At 38.0% G+C, this 21,656-nt stretch overlaps 1 protein-coding gene across 1 annotated transcript in view; it reads left to right on the top strand.

The window, feature by feature from the left end:
- The window catches only part of Sgt1 (suppressor of G2 allele of skp1), a 31,653-nt gene that overhangs the window by 4,943 nt on the left and 5,054 nt on the right, over positions 1-21,656 (top strand). Inside the window, exons 3-7 of the mRNA XM_083121794.1 lie at positions 6,559-6,649; positions 12,285-12,425; positions 14,395-14,732; positions 18,812-18,919; positions 20,845-20,938. Coding sequence (XP_082977920.1) covers positions 6,559-6,649; positions 12,285-12,425; positions 14,395-14,732; positions 18,812-18,919; positions 20,845-20,938 — 772 coding nt within the window. The remainder of the gene's footprint in view (positions 1-6,558; positions 6,650-12,284; positions 12,426-14,394; positions 14,733-18,811; positions 18,920-20,844; positions 20,939-21,656) is intronic.

Raw genomic sequence — 21,656 nt, 5'->3', positions numbered from 1 at the left:
TACAAATGAGTGTGTGTGTGAACTGAAGTTTACTGCTGCATTCGCCATCTTACTGTGTGACTTGTAAAAAAGTATTAAACAATCTGAACTTTGACCAGTACTGCAGTATTTATTGTATACACCGTGTTTTGCTCCAGAAGAAAGTGAATGAACGTGATAAACAATTTAGCTTTGCATATTTTTTGAGGATTATTGTACAGTATGGATATGTGAAAGAAATTCAAAATTGATTTTGAGATTTCTGTTGGCAGTGTACAAGAAATGGTAAAATTTTCGTATCCCCAGAACGTATTTCTTCAATTTTACAGGAGAAAGTACTTACTGAAATGGGTTTATTTATACTTTAGGAAGGTCTTGGAAGTTTGTTTTCACCTCGTTGAAATTTTTTTGCCGGTAAATCATGTAATTTTCGACATTAATGTCACTCCAATGCACGAAAGCTGTTCCCTTGATGTCCATCTACTACGTGAACCAAATACTTGCGAGCGTTTCATGACGTAACAACCGGTCAGTGTTTCCAAATACGCGGTTTTGTAACTGTGTAACAGTTCTAGAACGTAAATAAACGTGAGTTACTGTTCATCATTTCTGATTACGAACTTGCGACAACATGACGTGCACAGGATCAGTGGCGTGCTCAATGTGAGGTTGATGGGGGCTATAACCCCCCCTTTCGCCCAGTATCTCTAAGGCTATTTATGAATGGTTCGTGGGCTATTTATGTATGGTTCGTGGGGCTATCCGTGAATGGTTCGTGGGGCTATCTGTGAATGGTTCATGGGGCTATCCGTGAATGGTTCGTGGGGCTATCCATGAATGGTTCGTGGGGCTATCCGTGAATGGTTTGTGGGGCTATTTATGAATGGTTCATGGGGCTATCCGTGAATGGTTCGTGGGGCTATCCGTGAATCGTTCGTGGGGCTAGCGCCAATGGTTCGTGGGGCTATCCGAGAATGGTGTGTGGGGCTACGAATATTTTTTTCGAAACCAATTTTTAACTATTGAAACCTTTGCGTGGCCCTACTAACCTATCCACGCGCCAATGGTTCGTGGGGCTAGTGCCAATGGTTCGTGGGGCTATCTTTTTCACTATTGAAACCTTTGCGTGGCCCTACTAACCTAACCACGCGCCAGTGGTTTGTGGGGCTAGCGCCAATGGTACGTGGGGCTAGCACCAATGGTTCGCGGGGCTATCTTTTTCACTATTGAAACCTTTGCGTGGCCCTACTAACCTAACCACGTGCCAGTGGTTTGTGGGGCTAGCGCCAATGGTTCGTGGGGCTAGCGCCAATGGTTCGTGGGGCTATATTTTTAACTATTGAAACCTTTGCGTGGCCCTACTAACCTATCCACGCGCCAATGGTTCGTGGGGCTATATTTTTAACTATTGAAACCTTTGCGTGGCCCTACTAACCTATCCACGTGCCAATGGTTCGTGGGGCTATCTTTTTCACTATTGAAACCTTTGCGTGGCCCTACTAACCTATCCACGCGCCAATGGTTCGTGGGGCTATCTTTTTCACCATTGAAACCTTTGCGTGGCCCTACTAACCTATCCACGCGCCAATGGTTCGTGCGGCTAGCGCCAATGGTTCGTGGGGCTATCTTTTTCACTATTGAAACCTTTGCGTGGCCCTACTAACCTATCCACGCGCCAATGGTTCGTGCGGCTAGCGCCAATGGTTCGTGGGGCTATCTTTTTCACTATTGAAACCTTTGCGTGGCCCTACTAACCTATCCACGTGCCATTAAGTGAGAGTATGAGACGTGTACCTGTTTCACAATCAGTTGCTTTGTTTTATTTCAATCACTTATCGCACAACACTCTTGCTACCTTGCGTTCTGACGTTAGCAGACTGAAGTTTATTTTTAGGCTAAAGGCCTATGTTGTTATCCATATCATTAAAATTTCAGTAACCACCAAACGTCTCTAATTCCCTTATTTTCGTATTTTCCACATTCATACTTACGTATTCTCCATACTAGTACCTAGATATTTTGCTATGAAGAAGGTCGCAACACTGCATAACCACTGATCATGGACTACGCTAGTCAAGATTTCTCCGCCATATCGCGTGTAACGCAAGCAAAAGCGAAGAAAATAAAAATACTCCATATTTCGAAAATTGAGATTATTTGCCTGCAAAAAACGAAACGCGAAATAGAAGAATCCTTACGAATGCAGAATATGTAAGTATCAATGTGAAAAATACGAAAATAAGGGAATTAGAGACGTTTGGTGGTTACCGAAATTTTAATCAAGAAATTACCAAATTAAATTAATGGTACTAATTTAAGATTCCACAAACAGATTTCATTTTTACACAAGAAACTACTTACGGTAATAAGTTCCTGTAGCATTGTCTTACATCTGGAAGGTGTTTTCTGTCATGTGGGAATGTATCATAGCGGAAATTCATTATTTTTGTTGAAAATTAATTCTCAGATGCACAATAGCCTTTGGTGCGTACACCTCAGTAGATTATCGCGCATCGTGCTTGTGTTTTGTCGATTGCATGGTTTCCAACTATGCCATTGTTTTCCGAAAAGATGACGTGTCGTGGATGTGTGGTGAAATTCATATCGGGTGTGGAAGATCCACTGGATTTTGTAATTGGGTACTTGAAAACGGATAGCCCCAAAAATCATTCACGCATAGCCCCACGAACCATTTCCAGCAAGGTTAGGTTCAGCAAGCATAGTTAAAATTTTATTCATAAAATAATGCAAAGAAGCTTTAAAAGATTCCACTTCAAGAGTATTTTTTCGGTTACGAAGGTTGGAAACACTGCATCGACAAAACACAAGCACGATGTGTGATGATCTACAAAGGTGTATGCGCAATACTGTGTCTTATGCAATACGCAAGTAAAAAAACGTGAATACACCTTCAAGAATGTTCCGCGAAGCAGATAGGTAAGTATGAATGTTAAAAGTGACAAAACAAAGACGTGTGTTTGTGGAATAGTAAATTTTTACCTAATTAATATGTTGTGGACATTCCATTGTTCACAGGTGGGACACCCAGGCTACATTTTTTGCATTAAAGTAATTTTTCTACTGATAGTTAAGAAATATCTTGATTACAGTTTCTGTTCATTGAATTATGAAACTAAGCACTCTTAATTAAACATAACTGTTTTAAAATATTTCCTCATATTTAAAGCTAAAAGTGAACAATTTTGTGTCACAGGTGGGGCAGATAAAAAACAGCCTCTCCACATAATAAGAAATTGATTTTGATTTAAATGAAATATTTGTGACAATGAGATAAGGTAATGCCCTTTTAATATTCTAGTGGGTACCGGTGCGATCTCGCACAGACACTTTTCACTCGTTTATTTCGTCATTTTTAACATTAGTACTTACCGATTATGCATTGCGAAAGATTCTTAAGGTTAGATTTTGCTCTTCTCAAGAAAATAACTTCAATTATTCACATTAAGAGTAATTATTGTTCTTCCTTTTTTCACTGGTGTACCCCACAATATGGTGGGCGCAGCTTGAGTAGCGAGGTTGATCATATGGGTATGCAGTGTTTCAAACCTTCGTAACAAAAAAAAAAACTACTATAGCCCCACGAACCACATCCAGCAAGGTTAGGTTCGGTTAGGTTAGGCAATCATAGTTAAAATTTTGTTCGTAACACAATGCGATACAGCTCTTAAAAAAAATTCACCTTCACTTCTTTAAGAAACAATGGCAAGGTTGGAAACACTTACAGGGGGTTACGTAATCAACGGTACACGACATCTGGTGACCGGAGAGGAAGATAATAACTTAAATGGAAATTGTGCGTCAGAAAGATACATGAATTTCCGGTCAAATATATTGCACAATGGAAAAAAAATACATCCACGACCTTTAAACAATCTATAGAAACTCAATTCCGTAAGTATTTTCTCCTGTAAAAATGAAGAAATCCGTTTGTGCTAGATCGCATTGTTACCTTCTAGTGGAGTTGAAGAGGAAATGTAACACTTAAAGGAGAAATTAATTCTTTTTTTGGTGTAACTGGTGGGGTACAATCTTCCATATGTAAAAATGGATGTGTGTGTATTTGTATACAGGGTGATTGGTAATTAGATGTATTCCCTGAAAGGGGTTAAAGTAGAGACAATTTGCAATAAATTTGACCATATGATACCCCGTCCGAAAATTAGTAGTTTTCGAGATAATCGAATTTATTTTGTTTCTTTAAAAAATGACAATTTTCCACATAAAAAGATGAATTGAGAAAAAAATGCTCATTGTATGGAACTTATTTCAGCATTTTCTGATAGCTAACAAATAAGTGGTTTGTTGAAAAAAGAGTTTTTCCCAAATAACAATCATATGTAAGTAACGGGTGGGTCTAAACTTACAAGTGATGATAAAAAAATGCACTCTTAGTTTACTTGGTAACGTATTAATAACAAAAACGGTATGACACGAAGCGTACAAATTACTTAAATTACTTCCTTGTGACATCTGTTATCCAACAAGCTACAAATGTTGCTAACATTCACATTTGTGTACAAGAAATAATACTTCATTCATCTTGATGTGAATGGAATCAATGAACAATACAATTAAAGAACATTACACGTCTTGATCAAAGTGGGCACCTCCGTTAGGAATGCAGGCACGCAGGTTTTTACGGACATTTGGTCTCTTAACTCGTGATGTGATGGTGTTCTTGATGTGTTGACCAGCTGTTAAGATCCTCTTCTTGAGCTCTTCTTGCGAGTTTACCGGTGTCTTGTCATGTGGCTCCAAATGTAAAAGTCGCAAGGCGTCAAATCGATCGGGGGATTGAACTGGGCAGTCGTCATGCTGATAAATCATGTCACGTCTTGTAACTAGAGGCACATCATCCAACAACATTGCCATCCCGTTCCTCAAAAAATGTTCATAAGTGATGCCATTTAAGATTTGGGGCAGGAAAAATGTTTTGATCAAATGATTGTTGATTACGCCCATCCATACTTCTGCCTGGGCGTGCGACAGTGGCTGGATGAAAATTACCCAAAGAAATGGATTGGTCGAGGCGGCCCGATTCCCTGGCCGGCTCGATCCCCCGATTTGATGCCTTGCAACTTTTACATTTGGAGCCACATGACAAGACACCGGTAAACTCGCAAGAAGAGCTCAGGGAGAGGATCTTAACAGCTGGTCAACACATCAAGGACACCATCACATCACGAGTTAAGAGACCAAGTGTCCATAAAAACCTGGGTGCCCGCATTCGTAACGGAGGTGCCCACTTTGAGCAAGACGTGTAATGTTCTTTAATTGTATTGTTCATTGATTCCATTCACATTATGATGAATGAAGTATTATATCTTGTACACAAATGTGTATGTCAGCAACATTTGTACCTTGTTGGATAGCAGATGTCACAAGGAAGTAATTTAAGTAATTTGTACGCTTCGTGTCATACCATTTTTGTTATTAATACGTTGCCAAGTAAACTGAGAGTGCATTTTTTTATCATCACTTGTAAGTTTAGACCCACCCGTTACTTACATATGATTGTTATTTGGGAAAAACTTTTTTTTTCAACGAACCACTTATTTGTTAGCTATCAGAAAATGCTGAAATAAGCTCCATACAATGAGCATTTTTTTCTCAATTCATCTTTTTATGTGGAAAATTGTCATTTTTTAAAGAAACAAAAGAAATTCGATTATCTCAAAAACTACTAATTTTCGGACGGGGTATCATATGGTCAAATTTATTGCAAATTGCCTTTACTTTAACCCCTTTCAGGGAATACATCTAATTACCAGTCACCCTATATATAGATTTCAACCAAACTTGGTACACATATCACTTGCAATCTCGAAAGAATATTTTTGGGGTAAGAAACCTTGGCACCCCTAGGGTTGGATGAGAAGGGGTGACATGTAAAAATAATCGAGAACCACCGATATTAGATTCCGCACAGACAGACATCCGTGACTTTATGCAATCTCGCACAACGATAGTGTTTCTCGGGTTGTCTAACATTCAGGCTGTGTTGCGAATGAGTCCATAGTTTTCGTGACACTCCCAATGCGGTTCAACTCCCAAGTTCATCACCTATCGGCATGGGGGTGAGAGGGGGTGAAAAATAAAATACCACAAATGACCTAGGTTAGTGTCGAATCCATAGTTTTCGGAGTCTAAGCTAATTGATGACATTCATGGTCACATTTAATAGTTACATTTTAAACTATAGTTAGAATTCATTATTTTCCTGTCTTAAGTACCTGGGTAAAGCTAGTACAAAGTAAAAGTAAAAAAAAAATATGTAAAATACCTTCTACTTGTAACGTAATTATGTATTGAATTTTTTATCCAAATGACAAGTGTAGATTGTTGGCTCACAAGATGGATTAAAGTTACAGCATTTCATTTAATTTCAAAAATTGAGATTCAGGGACACTTTGACATGGAATGGTAATTCTAAAGTCTTAAGTAAGATGTAGCATATATTGCCCCCCCCCCCCTCCTACCCATACTCACACATGACAGTTGAAGTATTTGTATCAGTGATATTTTGTTTTAAGTGAATATAATCTTTTTATTTTGCAGTATTACACCCGAGAAATAGAAGCAGATCCAAACAAGCCAGCACCATATTTGTTACGAGCAAATGCCCTTCTTAAACTAGAAAAATATTCAGGTACGCTATCTGTCTTATATTTCCCTGGTATGTAGAAATTAAAGTATGGTTTTAAAATGGCAATTCAGTGAGCATCATACAGGGTGGCACGCAGGAGTGAGAGATTTTGAATCACGCAGTACAGGGTCATTGCAACGCTGTGAGACCATGAGAATGTTGTGTAGACAATGCCATTTCAGTTGCTATGGAGCAGTGGTCAGGGGAGCAGCACGCTTTCGCTTTACGAGACCTTTTTGGAAGGTGTATCATGTCCAGGAACTGCGATATGAACTGGCCTGCAAGATCGCCAGTGTGTGATTTCTTTTTATGGGATATTTAAAGGATCGTTTGTTTACTACTCATACAATGGATGAACTAAAGGCTGCGATATGTGAAGAGATTTGGTCTATCACTGCAGAAAGTTATGAGAAACGTCCATTCCTGAATGCAGGAATGTTGCCTCAGATACGCCATTGAGGACGTTATTTTAAAAACTTGAGTTATGTTTTGTGTTTTGCAAATGGCATACATGTACCTTTATATGTCCAGAATTACGTAACAATATATATATTATTACTGTGCATTACGGCATTATCAAAATCTCCCGCGTGCCACCCTGTAGATAGTTTGTTTTCTGTTTGATAGTATGTTGTCTGTGTGTTACAAGCTGAGAATGCCGTGTCATATTTGATTAGAGTCCATTTTCTGAAACTCAATTTATACATAGGTCGTTTATGATTGCTATTTGGATATACAGTATATGATCAGCTGCTCAGAGATGCTTTTGTTGCATGCAAGAAGAGTTTGCTAAACCATCTCTTGCCAGCCATTGCGTACATGTAAGTTCTAGATCCAATTGTGAACAACCAATGAATTATGAGAATTCTTAATTTTTAATAGCTTTTATTATTGCAGAACAGCATGGATGTTGTGAATTCACCACCCTGTCTTAACAGGCATGGTTTTTATTGCACCTCAAGCCTTTTTGATCTTGCACCTTAAGCATCGTCTGATGTCTTGTTATTCCCTGGATCCTTATCTAGGGTTACCACACTATAAGGGAAAAGTAGGACATGCCGTCCCAAAATGTAGGACACGAATCTGAGCAATTCCCCAAACTTGTAATCAATACTAAACAGTACATTTCTTACTACAAGTGTTTTCAGTTGTACTTCCCAGATTTGCCAGTTTGTCTCATAATGTTAGGTTTAGTCAAGATATACTTATGAGATACTTAAACAGTCGAACTCTTTGAAATTATTCTGAACCGGTCAGTGATTTATCCACACCTCCGAAATGTTCTGATCATCCCCTAAAATTTTTCACAGTATTGAGTTCGGAATTGCACTCCATAGACTTGTAACTTAAATGTGGGGTTACCAGATGTCAGTTAGCCTTATGTCCAGCATCCAGGGGAGGAATTTGAAAAATATCATAAATGTCCCACATTTTAAGCATCACAATATTACTTACGTGAAATTTAGAAGATTTCGTACTTCCGCGTTGCACAATTTAATGGTTCAATCCTATTAATTTCGAAGATCCACTGTCTTCATTCACAAAAGGGTACGGCGTTTGAAGCGGAGATGGTACCGCGTCACTACATTGTTTGTTCCCGGGCGGCGGTGGTTGCGATTTTTCCCGTTCGGCAGCACTGGCGCATGCATCTTGGTTTGTGTCATCTGCTTCCTGTTGTCCGGTGGCATTGTCAGTTGGGGGGCTGGGCAGCGTTGCTCGGTAATGTGCCGTTCCTGTTCCCCGCGTGGCTGGAGGGGGGTCGAGTAAGTGCATAGCATCTTTTCTTTTTCAGGTCGGGTATCTTTCTGAGGACAGGGTGCCAAGTTGAGTGTGCTTGTCCATTGTCCAGGTTTAGTGCTGGTTTCTGCTGGATGATGGCATGGGTTTCTTTGATGGTGTTTTCTATGACAGAGCCGGTTGGGTGAAGTATGGATATGGAGGAGATGGTGTGGTTAGTGGAGTGGAGGTGTTGGGAGAGGCCTGATTTAGGTGTGTCGTTTTTGGCATCTTTTACATGTTCGTTAATCCGTTCTTGGACAGTGCGGATGGTTCTGCCAATGTAGGTGTTGTGGCATTGGCATGTGGTCTTGTAGACACCGGGGGATGCAAGTTTGGGTAGGTAGTATCTCTTGAAGTTGGGTAGTGCCCTTCCGATTTGGGATATGGGTTTGTGCGCTATTCGGATGTTGAAGAGTTTGAGGGCTTTGGCAAATTTTCCAGATGTGGTGGGGTGGTAGGGAAAGGCGATCCATTTGGGTTTAGGATTTTGGTTCGGGTTATCTGTGTTTCTTGGGTGTCTGAACTGGGCTTCTGTTTTTGCGCACCACATGGATAGTTGGCGCTCGGTGTAACCGTTGTTTAAGCCTATTTCCGTTACGCACGCTATTTCATCTTGCAGGTCATCTTCTGTGCAGCTGTGTGTGAATGCTCTTCTGTAAAAGTTCATCCATACTCCAGCTTTCTGTTTTGGTGGGTGGTTGGATTTTGCATGGATATACTGGGTGCCCGAACCTGGTTTCCTGTATACGGATGTGACGAACTTGTCTTGGAGTCGTCGGATGCTGAGGTCGAGAAAGTTGAGGTGGCCATTTTGTTCCCTTTCAACGGTGAAGTTTATGTTGGGATGTATGTTATTGAGGGCAGTTAGGAGATGGGTTAGGTCCTCTTCCTGCTTGTAAATGACTATGGTGTCATCGGCATATCTTTTGTATCTTATATGAGCAAACTATGGTTGGGTGAGAATTGACTTCTCGGCCACATGCAGCACTATGTTGGATAGGGGTGCGGAAAGGGGGTTGCCCATCGCTAGGCCCCCTGTCTGGTGGAAGAAACTGTCCTCGAACTGGAAATAGTTGTGGGTGAGGCAGGCTTGTAGAAGGTTGCATATTTCATCAGTTACAAATGGAGGCGTGCTATTGCTGAGTAGCCATGTTCTGGTGGAGTCAAGTGCAAGGCTGATCGGAATGGAGGAGTACATGTCCACTACGTCTATGCTGGCTAGTTTGCAGTTGTCGGCTTTGACAAAAGAGGTGACAAATTCTTTTGCTTCGAGGCTGTTTTTTAGGCAGTAGGTGAGTTTGTCATTGTGGGCGGTCAGTTTCTGGAGGAGCCATTTGGTCAGGTGGACACTTGGTTGATTGAAGCCGGCCACTATGATTCTCAAGGGGGTTCCTGGTTTATGAGTTTTTGGTATGCCATATGCACAGGGAAGGCTGGGGTGGGTGTTCCTTAGTTTCTTCTTTTCACTATCTTGAAGGAGGGCGCAGTTATCTATGGCTCGGTGGATTGCTGTATTGTATCTGCTTGTGGGGTCACGTTTCAGCTTTTTGTAGCCATCAGAGTTTAGTTTTGCTTGCATTTTGTCACTGTATTGGCCTTTTCCCATTATGACGTATTGGTTACCCTTGTCCGATTTTATGCACCAACGTAATTTTAAACCGCGTTTACCGCAACCACCATGAATCACAATATTAATGAGGAAAATACATGTTTCAGTTGAATAAAGAGAAATTGCACACGTTAGACTATGGACAGTGCTCAATAGTGAAATTTATTTTGATTGTCATTGCCCGAAAAGAAAAGTTTGTCCTGGTAGAGAACAAACAGAAAAACTGAAGCAATTCATGAACTAAGTTTTGGGGCCACATTCTGATGATCTCACTGTTCAATGCCGGAGTGGAATTTCTTGCCTTGGGTTTTATACTGATGAAACAAAGGGTTCCCATTCTTATTCAATATTTAGATTGTAAAGTATAGAGAACTGAACTAATATCTACCCAATATCTAGCAAAATATAAAGAAATTAAAAAGTTTTTTCTCAATAAAATAACAACATTGTTGAATAATATAACCGACAGCGTTGCAGTTGAGTGTATATTGCAGAGAACATTTTTTCTGCAGCCGACAAAAGCGAAGAGACAGGCTGTTCCGCTACCCTCAAGAGGCAACAAGAGGATGCCCGCCAATGCAAGGGAACAGTGGGGAAAGGCTTGGAGGCAAGTGTGCTATTCATATGCCTGTTTAGGGACCTTGTTGCCACTGCAGCATACCGGATCAGCAAGTGTTGTCACATTGGATTTCCAGAAAAGAGCTAAATCCCGTCTAAAACAGGGATACTATTTCTCTGACGCAACAAGAGCTAGACTACAAAGCCAAAGCTGGATTTAACTACAACTGAGACCGTTTAGTAATAGACGAAAAGATAAGTACTTGATGCGATTTGTGAATTGGACAAACCTTGCTCCAAAAAACTAAGTTGGCAACAGTAGTACGTACATCTGGACTTCCTCCCACCACTGGAGGAGGGGAATTCTGCCATCTGCTCAACGCAGAAGCTACAAACTGACCCGAATGTGTGGTTCTTCTTCCCCTTTCCACCTCTTTGCAAAGAAACCGAGATAGTTGACAAGGCTCGACTGCTATTCACTAGATTTTCTCGGTAACTCTATCATGAGTGGTAGTTCTTTCTAGGAGTGATTGTGGCTAAATATATCATTGAGCGGATTGCAAAAAAAAAATCCAGATCAAAGGCAAGGTTTTTTGGAGGGGAGGTAGGTTTGAGATAATGGCATCTGATGGCCGGTAACACTTTTAAAAAAGCCCGACCCTGTGGCCGAGTGGTTAGCACATCGCGCTGCGACGCCAAGGGTCCCGGGTTCGAATCCCGGTCGGGCTTGGTTGTTTGTGAATGTCCATTCATCAATTTCATCATTTCATCACTCATCCCCATCTTCGCAAATTAGCCAAGAGGCACAAAACGCGAAGTAAAATAAACTAAATCAAAATCAAACACTTTTAAAAAAGTCAAACCACGCCACTGCTACCCAAGATGAAACTTCTGGAACCATTTTAAATTACGGTAATTGCTGAATATTTGTTTGCTTTTACAGGTCATAATGCAAATGTTGAGAGATTTACTTTTATTACCATCAGCACAACGTCCCTATAATTTCAGAATTTGACTGTCCAGTCTTTCGACTAAACCTGGAATTTTGGGGAAAATTGGCTTCTCTGAGAAGTACCAGTTAAAACATGTCTTAAGAGATGTATTGTTTAGTAAGATTAGAAGTTGGAAATTTTGAATTAAAGAAAAAAGATGAAAAATGTCATTTTTAAATTACTTTCTAACGTGTTCTATAGAAATATGTATTTTTTATTGCGAATGGTTTGTGTTAGTACGTTTTGACTTAAAGTCCTACATTTTGTCCTTTAGCGATCTGGTAACCGTACTTGCATGATTTTTCTTTGTTCAACTGAAACAAATTATCTGACGCTCAAAATGCAGGACATGTCCAGGAAAAAATAGGACATCTTTACCAGATGTTCTATCCTTTCCCCGCTAACTGTTCCTTCTAAGCGAATTTATTTTTTTATTTTCTGGATTGTTTCCAGCATTTGTTCACCAACTCTTTCCGATAGTTTCATTTCTTTGTCCATTCCACATGCTCCATAATCACATTTGTGGCGAGCTTTCGAGAGTTTTTTGATGTGAAACATAAAGTAAGGTAAAGCATATAAAACTTATGTACGAACATCAGAATGTAATTTTTTATGTGTATATCTTAATATCTAAGTGATCAAATGAAGTAATGTAGGAAAAATGAGGGTGCTGATGACTGTTTGTCTTTCTTTTCTGTAGATGCTCAAAAGGATGCAGACCGTGCCATAGAACTTGGTATTAATGATGCACAAGCCTATTTTGTAAAGGGTATTGCATACTTCCATCAAACTAAATTTGAAGAGGCAAAGAAGTGTTTCATTGAAGGAAGAAATCTTGACAGTGAGTTCTAACCTAATTTAAATTTAGAACACTAGTTTCGTAAGGACAAACGGTACAGTGTCCTTCACAGTGTGTGAAGAACCAAAGAAGAAGGTGATCTGATTGGCTAGATGCCAATTGACTTGTTGTAAAACTACGCTGGGAATGTCTGGAAAAATCACATGTGTACGTGCCAGGATTTGGAAATGAAAATAAATTTCACTCTTTATTGAACCAGCCTCTTCATGCGAGATGTAAAAATGTTTTTGTAGTTAATTTTTTCTTTTATTTTGAACAGTGTTGAATAAACTTTATTCTCTTGAATAATAATTGCAGTTTATCTCGCAAAACTTGGTTATTAGCAAGTTAAAACACTGCAAAATGATCTGGAAATTTGCTGGGACAATCAGGGGATTTGTTTTCTCAAATTGAGTGGAGTAAACACATTGGTTGATAATATATATGTATTCTGCTTAATAATAATCTAAAAAAGCTGCTTTTACCACTTTTATTTCAATTTTGAAATCCTTTTAAACAATTAACTTGTTCAGCAATCAGATTGGTCTCACTCTTGTTGTTGTTTTTTGTGTTTCGGAGAAAGTTACCTGTTTCTTAGCAACATGCTCTGTTGGTGAAATTACTTAATATTTATTTAAAGAAGTATTCTTCAGGGAGCAGCAAGGTAGATACATTTTATGACCTGTAGTGAGAGTTTTGTATTATTGATATTGCAGTTGATTTTCCATGTAATTATTCTCTTATATATATACAATGGATGTATTGTAACTATTCAGCCATAAAGTTGAATGGAAATTAGCTCTTAAGATGGACTGGTATCATATTTTCAGTAATACCAATAACAATAAAGTACTGGTATAATATGTACCAGTAGTTGATAGTCACTACCCAATGACATAGTGGTAAGGCTCTTGCCTTGTGATAAAAGCATCCTTGGCTCAGGTCTAACTTTACACCAAAGGACCAGTACAAATAAGCCTTTGAGCAGTAAAAAAAAACTTCATGCTATATTAAACGCCAAACAAAATGTGATGACCAGAAAGGTTCTTTCACTTCTTTAATGTAATGTATGGGGAATTTCAGGTCAGTGATGAGTGAATCTGCATTTGCTTCTTTATGTCACTGAGGCATTTGGATGCAAAGTCCCTACTTCATTTAAGTTATCAATTTTACCCATCCAGCATACCTATAAATTTTGAAATTGAATACATATGTAATTCTTGTTCTCATTTTCCTTTGTAAATTTTTAAATGTTTTATTTTCTGAGGTAACATCCAGAACCATTCATGTTTTGGATAGGTGTTTACCATTTAATATCGAACCGGTAAAATATTCATGATCTGTATTGGTTAAAATATCTTGCTATGCAATTTCTACTAGCATACTGTACAAATACATTTAAAAATGTACGTACGTTGGGTGCCTCATCTCTTGTTGGTTACCTTTGTTTAAAAATGGAGATGTTTTTTGCTTTCAAGGTTTGCTGGTTAATGTATGGTTACATTAAAGAATACTTAGAAGTTTGTCTTGGATGTTGGTATATTCTCACCTACATACTAATTGTCGGACAGGAAAAGTGATTGTAGTGCATTGGAATATCTTTCTTCAGTTAATTGCTTTTTAAGTTTGTGCATTGTTCTCCCTTGCACATCGTTGATGTTTTTTTTTTGTTTTTTTTCCTTTTTGATGTCGGGGTGGGGAGTTCAATAAAGCAACTTTTGTGAAATCATATATAAATGCCATTTTAACTACTGCTAACCAGCCATCTTCCAAAATCGCCAGAACTATAAGCGTACAACCACCATAATCTTTTCATGAGATACGCCTACCAATATCCAAGGCCAGTATGTGAGGAATGTTAACATGCGACTGTACATTGATCAACAAAATCTGTCAAAAACAATATCCAATGTTGCAGTGCTCACATTCAGTAAATGTTTCCAGAATACAGTGTTCAAATTCTATCTTTCAGAAGAGTCTGGCACGTTAGCTGGCTTCAGTCAGTGGATTTGTTTCTGTGACGAGAAGTTGGAAAGGCTTGAAAGGCAGAAGAAAAAGTCCGAAACCCCAGAATCAGCAAGTGATCAGGCAAGCAACGAGGGGAGCAAAAACATGGCCGAATCACTGAACAGCGGAGACAAGGCAGATGCAAAGTGTGATGCTTCCGCCGAGCAGAAGGATTCCTCAGAAGCAATGCCTGTGCCAAAAATAAAGCATGACTGGTATCAAACAGATGTGCATGTTGTAATTACCATCCTCATCAAGAACATGAAACCTGAGGATGTAAGAGTGGAATATGGAGATGCCACTGTAAGTAAATGTCATAATGTTGTTGATTGGTTAGTAATTATAAGAAAAGCAGTTAAGATAGGTGGACTGTTACAGGGACAGGATGTACTCGTCGGTTTCAATGCTAAATGTATGAATTCCATTACTTGCCTCAGTGGATAAGTACCAGCTTTTGACACCTGGATCTAAATTAACAGATACTGGAATTTGTAGATCTGTGCATCCGAACGAATCTGAGAAAAGATAAGGTATAACTTACACCACATGACATCATTTCACTAAGTAACTTAAGTCAATTTTTGACATGTTTTTTACTATAGCTTTCACCACATCATGTGGCTTCTTCAGGAGACAAGACAAGGCTAGTCCAAGTTTAAAACACGGAAAGGTAAATTGGTGGAGCCATGCATATTTTGTTTTTGACGAAAACACAAAATGTGAAATAACACATTCTAATGTTAATTTTTCGTGTTTCTAAGGTAGGAGGTGTATTTTCCTTTTCTGTTTTGTCACGAAATGATGCGAAGTGAACTGCAAAATGTGAAATAGACTCTTGAACACGAAATTTAGAGTTTAATTTCAGACGCGACACTTTCTGAAGTCAGAATTATCCTGCGAGTTTTCTGCAATTCACAGAAAATTGATTAATTTCTGCTGTAAATATTTCAGAAGCAAGAATGGACCCCTTTATACAGGAATAAACTTAACATTCTGATAAGGACATAAATATGCTATTAGAAGGAATATGTTTCATTTTGTGTAGTAGGTGCAGTCTTTAAATCAAATTTTACGTTACATTCACATTTTTAAAACCAAAATGTGATTTTATATACTGCTTTTTCACCACTATAACAGCGAAATTTTATTTTATTTACTGCTTTTGAACCTGAAATTGACTTTTTGTACTGAAAAGGTGTTTTTTTATTTACCAAAAATATGTGCCTCTATAAATGGGGTTAAAAAGGTTAAAATCAAAGGTAAAAGACAACGCAGAGTGCCGTGTCAGTCCTTCCTACTACATCTATGGCTGGAAATTTTAACCTTTTTAACCGAACTTACCTTTCCATGTGTTAAACTTTGACAAGACAGTAAGCACATGCCAAAACTGGACTTAGGTACCTAGTGAAATCTGAGAATACTGGGATGGAAAATGATGAGAACCTCTTGGCACATCTGTTGTACGTTGGTGCCTGAATGAAGATAGCTTATCTTTGGTGTTCGCTATCTGAGCTAATCTGTTAAAACCTCTTACAAGTAACATTTTAACTCATATTAACCCTCCAGTACTCGCGCGGGTGACCATTTTCACCCAGCCCATTTGTTTTTGTTACCGCCAAGCAGTGTGATGGAAGGGAGTGATAGGGGCTTCAGTACCTTCCCCCTACATTTCCGGCTACCTGACTAGTGTGAGTTTGTATGTTGTAGTGAGGAGTGGCCCGTGTTATTGCGCTTGAAAGTCAGTTGGGTGACACTTGGTTAATCCCCCGCGCGATTAACGGCGTTATGAATGCACCAAAGCGTCCACGACTCTGTAATAACTCTCTTATTTTGGACGTATTGCTTGGTGAGAGTTCCGATGAGGATGATGTTGTGGATAATGATAGTGACGTTGGTGGAGATGACCATTTAGATGTCCAGGACGATCTCTTTAACACAGAAGAAGCAGATGAGCCACAAACGGACCAAGTGAAAAATGCCGAGAATTACCTGCCGCCAAATGCGGAAGAAGAATCCAGTGATGAAGAGGACATCCCATTTGCAAATTTATACATTTTAAGAGACCAGTTTAAGAATGTAATGAAGTGGAAGAACTATCCTCTCAGCCCAGAAATGTACGAACCATAGCTGACAACATTATTTTGCGGCTCCCAGGACCAACTAGACAGGGTAGGGAAGCACGCAGTGCACTTGATTGCTTTGTACTTTTTAACGTTATTGGAACTATAGTTACATCAACCAACATTTATATTCACCATATAAAGGAGCATTTTAGCCGAGAGCGGGGCGCCAAACACACGAATGTTGTTGAAATTCGTTCTTTCATAGGCATTTTGCTACTAATTGGCTGTTTTGGCAGTAAAAGGAAAAAACTAAGCAATGTGGGACAACTCTGCAGGGACTGGTGTGGAAGTCTGTTATCTTGTTAGTGAGAATAGATTTAATTTCCTCATGCGATGTCTTCGTTTTGATGACATCGGAGATCGTCAGCAGCGAAGAGAAATTGATCGGCTTGCGCCTATCAGAGAAGTCCTAGAACTTGTAGGGCAAAACTTGTGGTCAACGCCTCAATCATTTACAAGTTCAACAAAGCTGCAGCTAAACCACCTGCAAGACGAGAATTCCTGAAGAGTTTGGTGTTGGAACTCATAAAACCTCTGATTGAGAGTCTCATCCAGTTTCCTTTCATCCCTGTACATCTGAAGAGAAGAGGAAAGGCCCTTGTAATTGAAGAAACTCCTCAGCCTGAGCGCAGACAACAAGGTAACAGTAGAGGTCGCTGCTATCTGTGTGGGAGGGCGAGAGACAAAACAACCAGAAAACATTGTGAAAAATTTGGACGTCATATCTGTGTGATCATTCATCAATTCTTGGTCAATGAAAATTTCAACCTACAATATGCATAAAAAATTATTACGAGTAACAAACATTGTTGTGACTATACTCTTTCTATATGTAAAATGCAGGGTACGCTTTAGTGATTTATTTTGCCCTGTAATAAAGGCCAAATTATGTTAATATATATGTTTATGGATTCTCAATAAAGCAGTCTTTCAGATGAGCAAGGAGTTTTACAATGTTACCCTGCATTAAAAAAAGTTACGGTCGCCTAAAGTTTAAGATATTTTTTCCATGCAAAATTTTGTTAAAGAACGATTTGGTATTTTTTTCTTTACAACACCTGTTTCATACAAAAATAATTCAAAAAATATTTTAAGTGTCCCTAGAATAGATTGTAAATATAACAAAAAAAAAAATCACCATACTATAATTACTCTTTTCGAAATAAAAAAAATACCTTATGGGTGACAACTGTCACCCGCGCGAGTATCCGTGTTACGGGATGCCACGCGAGTACTCGAGGGTTAATTGTACTGTTAACTAGGATCCCACTGACCTACAAATTCTAAAAGAACCACTCTTTCCTCGAACAGACTTCTTAGTTGATATTTCATATATAATATATTGGCATTTTTTTATGGTTGATACATGTGAATCCGTTTAAAGTTAAAGACTCAGCGGTTGTTAGTATGGTAGTAATTTATGGAGTTGTCTTACAAGTTATTTAAAAATAAGTGGGAAATTGTAGGACTTGAGCCACTATAGTGCTATTGTAATCTTCCATGGTGTGGTTAGTGCAGCATCCTATATATCCAGCAGTCTTATGCTTAACTTCTGGTAAGATGTGGGTGTTTAATCAATTCATCTTAATCGTCATTATACACAAAAATTACTTATGGTACAAATGTAATTGCCTTTCCGGAGTCCTGGTATCTTACAGGGTGCTCAAAATGCTATCAAATACTTTGTTCCAATGTTAAAGTAATTGTGGAAATTAGGACTCATTTTTGTGTGACAAAAGTGTGAAATATTGTAAAAATACTTTTTCTGTAGTATTGTAAAAATAGTATGATAACAAATGTAGATGGCAGAAGTGCATGCGTGCACAATCAAATGTAAGCTGTTAATTTTTTTCTGAAGTTAGAAGAGATGTAAAACTCATTTGGTTTAATTAATATGAATGGTCAGGTGCTCATGAACATGTGCTAGAGTTCATAGTTAGCTTTTCATGGAGATATCAACTTGTGTGTGAGCTGTTGACGTATGAATATGTAATATTTGCACACATGTACTCATGTTTACAAAGTGCTTGTTTAGTTTCTGTGAAAACATTGTATTTTGTATGAACATCAAAATAAGAACATATCACCACTGTAGCAGGTACTCATGGACGAGTAAGCACATCTGTTTGAGTAGGCTCTCGCCCTTTTTATTCATATGAAATAAATTGCATACTTTAAACCATTGAAAATCAAGTAGAAGTTCAGCTTTATACATGTGATAGAATGCTAAACTAACATGTGTTTCATTTTTCTCCATAGCTCAGCCTGACAGGGCATCTCCCAAGTGGAAGTGATTACAGTCTCGAGCTTGACCTGTCCCACCCAATTGTTCCTTCACAATGTTCTCACAAGGTTTTGTCTTCCAAGGTGGGTGTTGTTGTTTTAAACATATTGCTACTTTTCAGCTGAGAGTGTATGTCAGACTGTCAAATGTTCTATTTGTGAAAGAGCACTCTTGTATCCACTTGTGGACTGCAGAATGTTATTTCAACATATTTCTTTCAACCTTTGCATCAGAAACGAATTGTTTTTGATGTCAGGAATGACACTTGAAGCAGTTGATTAAAAAGAGAAGGATTTTAAAAAGATTGACGGGAAACATAGAGTTGAATGTCTGGGAAGCTTCGTTCATTGCAGAAGAACACTGGAATAAATTAAATAATGAAAATGGTAACATAGATCCAGGATGGAGTTTTCTTTTTCACAAATGGAGTAAGCCACCATCTTTAAAATTTAATATAGCAGAAACTTTGTGAAAACAATGATGACTTTGAATTACCTGATGATATTTGGGATTCATAATTTTAAATAAAAAAATAATGTGATCAATATTTTTTTATCTGAAATAAAAATAAAACGGACTGCTTCTTTTCACAGTTAAGTTGCTATATTACAACAATGTAACATTGACAACATCCATTATATAAAGGATTCTTTTTGTTTAAAAAATTGCCAGCCATTGTTATAACTGTATCTTTAGACAAAATGAAAATAAATGTCTGATGAAGGGAGTGTTTTCTCCTGAAACGTCACAACGAAAAACTGTTTTCTTATGCTTGTAATAACCACAGGAAAATAATTGTGTAGGATGGTAGAGGACATGAAGTAACTTACATGTGTAAATTTTATCCTTTGGTAATACATTGTGTTCATACAGCAGGGTTGCTAACTTCATAAAAAAATGTAAAATTTATGCTTACAAGGTCAACAAAAAAAAAAAATGCGTGACTTTTGTTGTAATTGTGGTTTTGAAGCTAAGGAAGCATAGTTTTCTTAAAAAATAGTCTCATGTGAAAACATTGCATGTGACCTTTGACCTTGAATTCCTAAAGAAACTTATTTTCAATTTTTGTGGAAGTAAGGTGTTATATAGTTAAATGTAAATCTTTGTTTACGAATAAGGTGTATCACCGAGGGCTACAATTTTACACAAGTAAGTTACTTCATGTTCTTTACCATCCTACCAAATGTTATGAAAATCTGAGATGGTCGGGATGAAAACTCCATTTTTTTGTGATGATATGCCATAGACCTCTATGTGCCTTCATGATGTAGTGTAGTGAAGATAGTTTCACATTTTTCATATTCACTTAGTTTGTATAAACCTGTATGAGAGTTTTCAATCAGTAATATTTTTATGTTCAAGCAATTGTATTTCGCCATTGGACAATGTTATAATTACTGTTTGGAAATTATAGCAACTTGAGTATTAAGTTTATTCCTGTGTAAAGGGGTCCATTTTTGCTTCTCAAATATTTGCAGCAGAATTAATCAATTTTCCATGGATTGCATAACTCACAGGATACCAGACTTCAGAAAGTGTCGGGTCGGTATATAAACGCTAGATTTCGTGTTTAAGTGTACATTTTACATTATTTTGTGACAAAACAGGATAGGAAAAGTGCACCTCACACCTTTCAGAAACATGAGAAATGAACATTACAGCATGTTATTTCATATTTCGTGTTTTCATCAAAAATGAAATTTGCATGCCTCTATAGATTAGACATTGGAACATCGATTTTACGTATTTGTGTACCTTTGGGACCAAGATGAGAAACTTGAAATGCAGGAAAATGTAAAATCTGGGAGCATACTGGGAATTCCACAGTACTCACTTTTTTCATCTTCTATTTGCTTTCCTTTAACATTACCATGAGAAAAGTATAAGAAATAAGCTGCACCTTCATTACTGCACAAAGTATAGTGCAAATTTGTTGAGGGTTAAATCTGATATTTATTTTGTTCGGTATTTGAAAATGACTTTGACAAATAATAATTCATGATTGCAGATTGAAGTCAAATTGAAGAAGGCAGATGGTATCAGGTGGACTACTTTAGAAGGAGAGGGTCAAGCTACAGTTGCAGCATCTCCAATACCACAAGGTAAGTTGGTATAATAATTACTTTTCTAATTAAATATTCTAATTAAATACTCCATGCCTTGGTACATGTGGTCCTGGCTTTTGTACCCAATTGGAGCTCCAGAATTTCAGTGTTGAATAATGTGAGGACAATTGAGAGCTATGTGATATGAAGTAGCAGCACCCATTGAAGAAAAGTAGGAAATTGTGGCATTGGGACTTGGTGCACTGAACCACATCATCTCCAAAGCTGCCTGTGTGTCTTCGTAGCACACAGAAAAGATCTTTTTTATTTTGTAATTAGTTTGTTGTTAATTTCTTGTATCTTAATGTATATAAATATTCTGATCACCTTGAAATAATTTTGCAATGTTTGCACATATGAAATTTGGAAATCTGTAATGGTGTTGTCATAGGTGACAGTTAAAAGTGATACCTGCTATGCCCCCAGCTTTGTAAATGTGTGTGTGTAAATAATTATTAAAGCTTCTATATGCAGTTTTATGACAAAATACCATTTAAGTGATTTTGTAATGCTCACATTTGTTAAATGGTGACTGCACATTATTTAGGTTTGATACACATCTATTGTTTATGCATGCATGTGTAACCTTATACAGTAGTAGTTTGTTTGAGTAGTTTATTTTTTTAAGCCCACTTTATGCACAGAAAGGTAAATCAGGACTGGACCTACAGTTTATAGTGGAATCCAAACCACTATGTGCCTCCACTGGGTAACA

This window comes from Lepisma saccharinum, chromosome 4 (genome assembly GCF_977018435.1).
Source record: "Lepisma saccharinum chromosome 4, izLepSacc3.1, whole genome shotgun sequence".
In the NCBI taxonomy this organism is placed as follows: Eukaryota; Metazoa; Arthropoda; class Insecta; order Zygentoma; family Lepismatidae; genus Lepisma; species Lepisma saccharinum.
The sequence above is the reverse complement of the archived record's forward strand: the minus strand, read 5'-3'. Positions and strand labels throughout refer to the sequence as shown.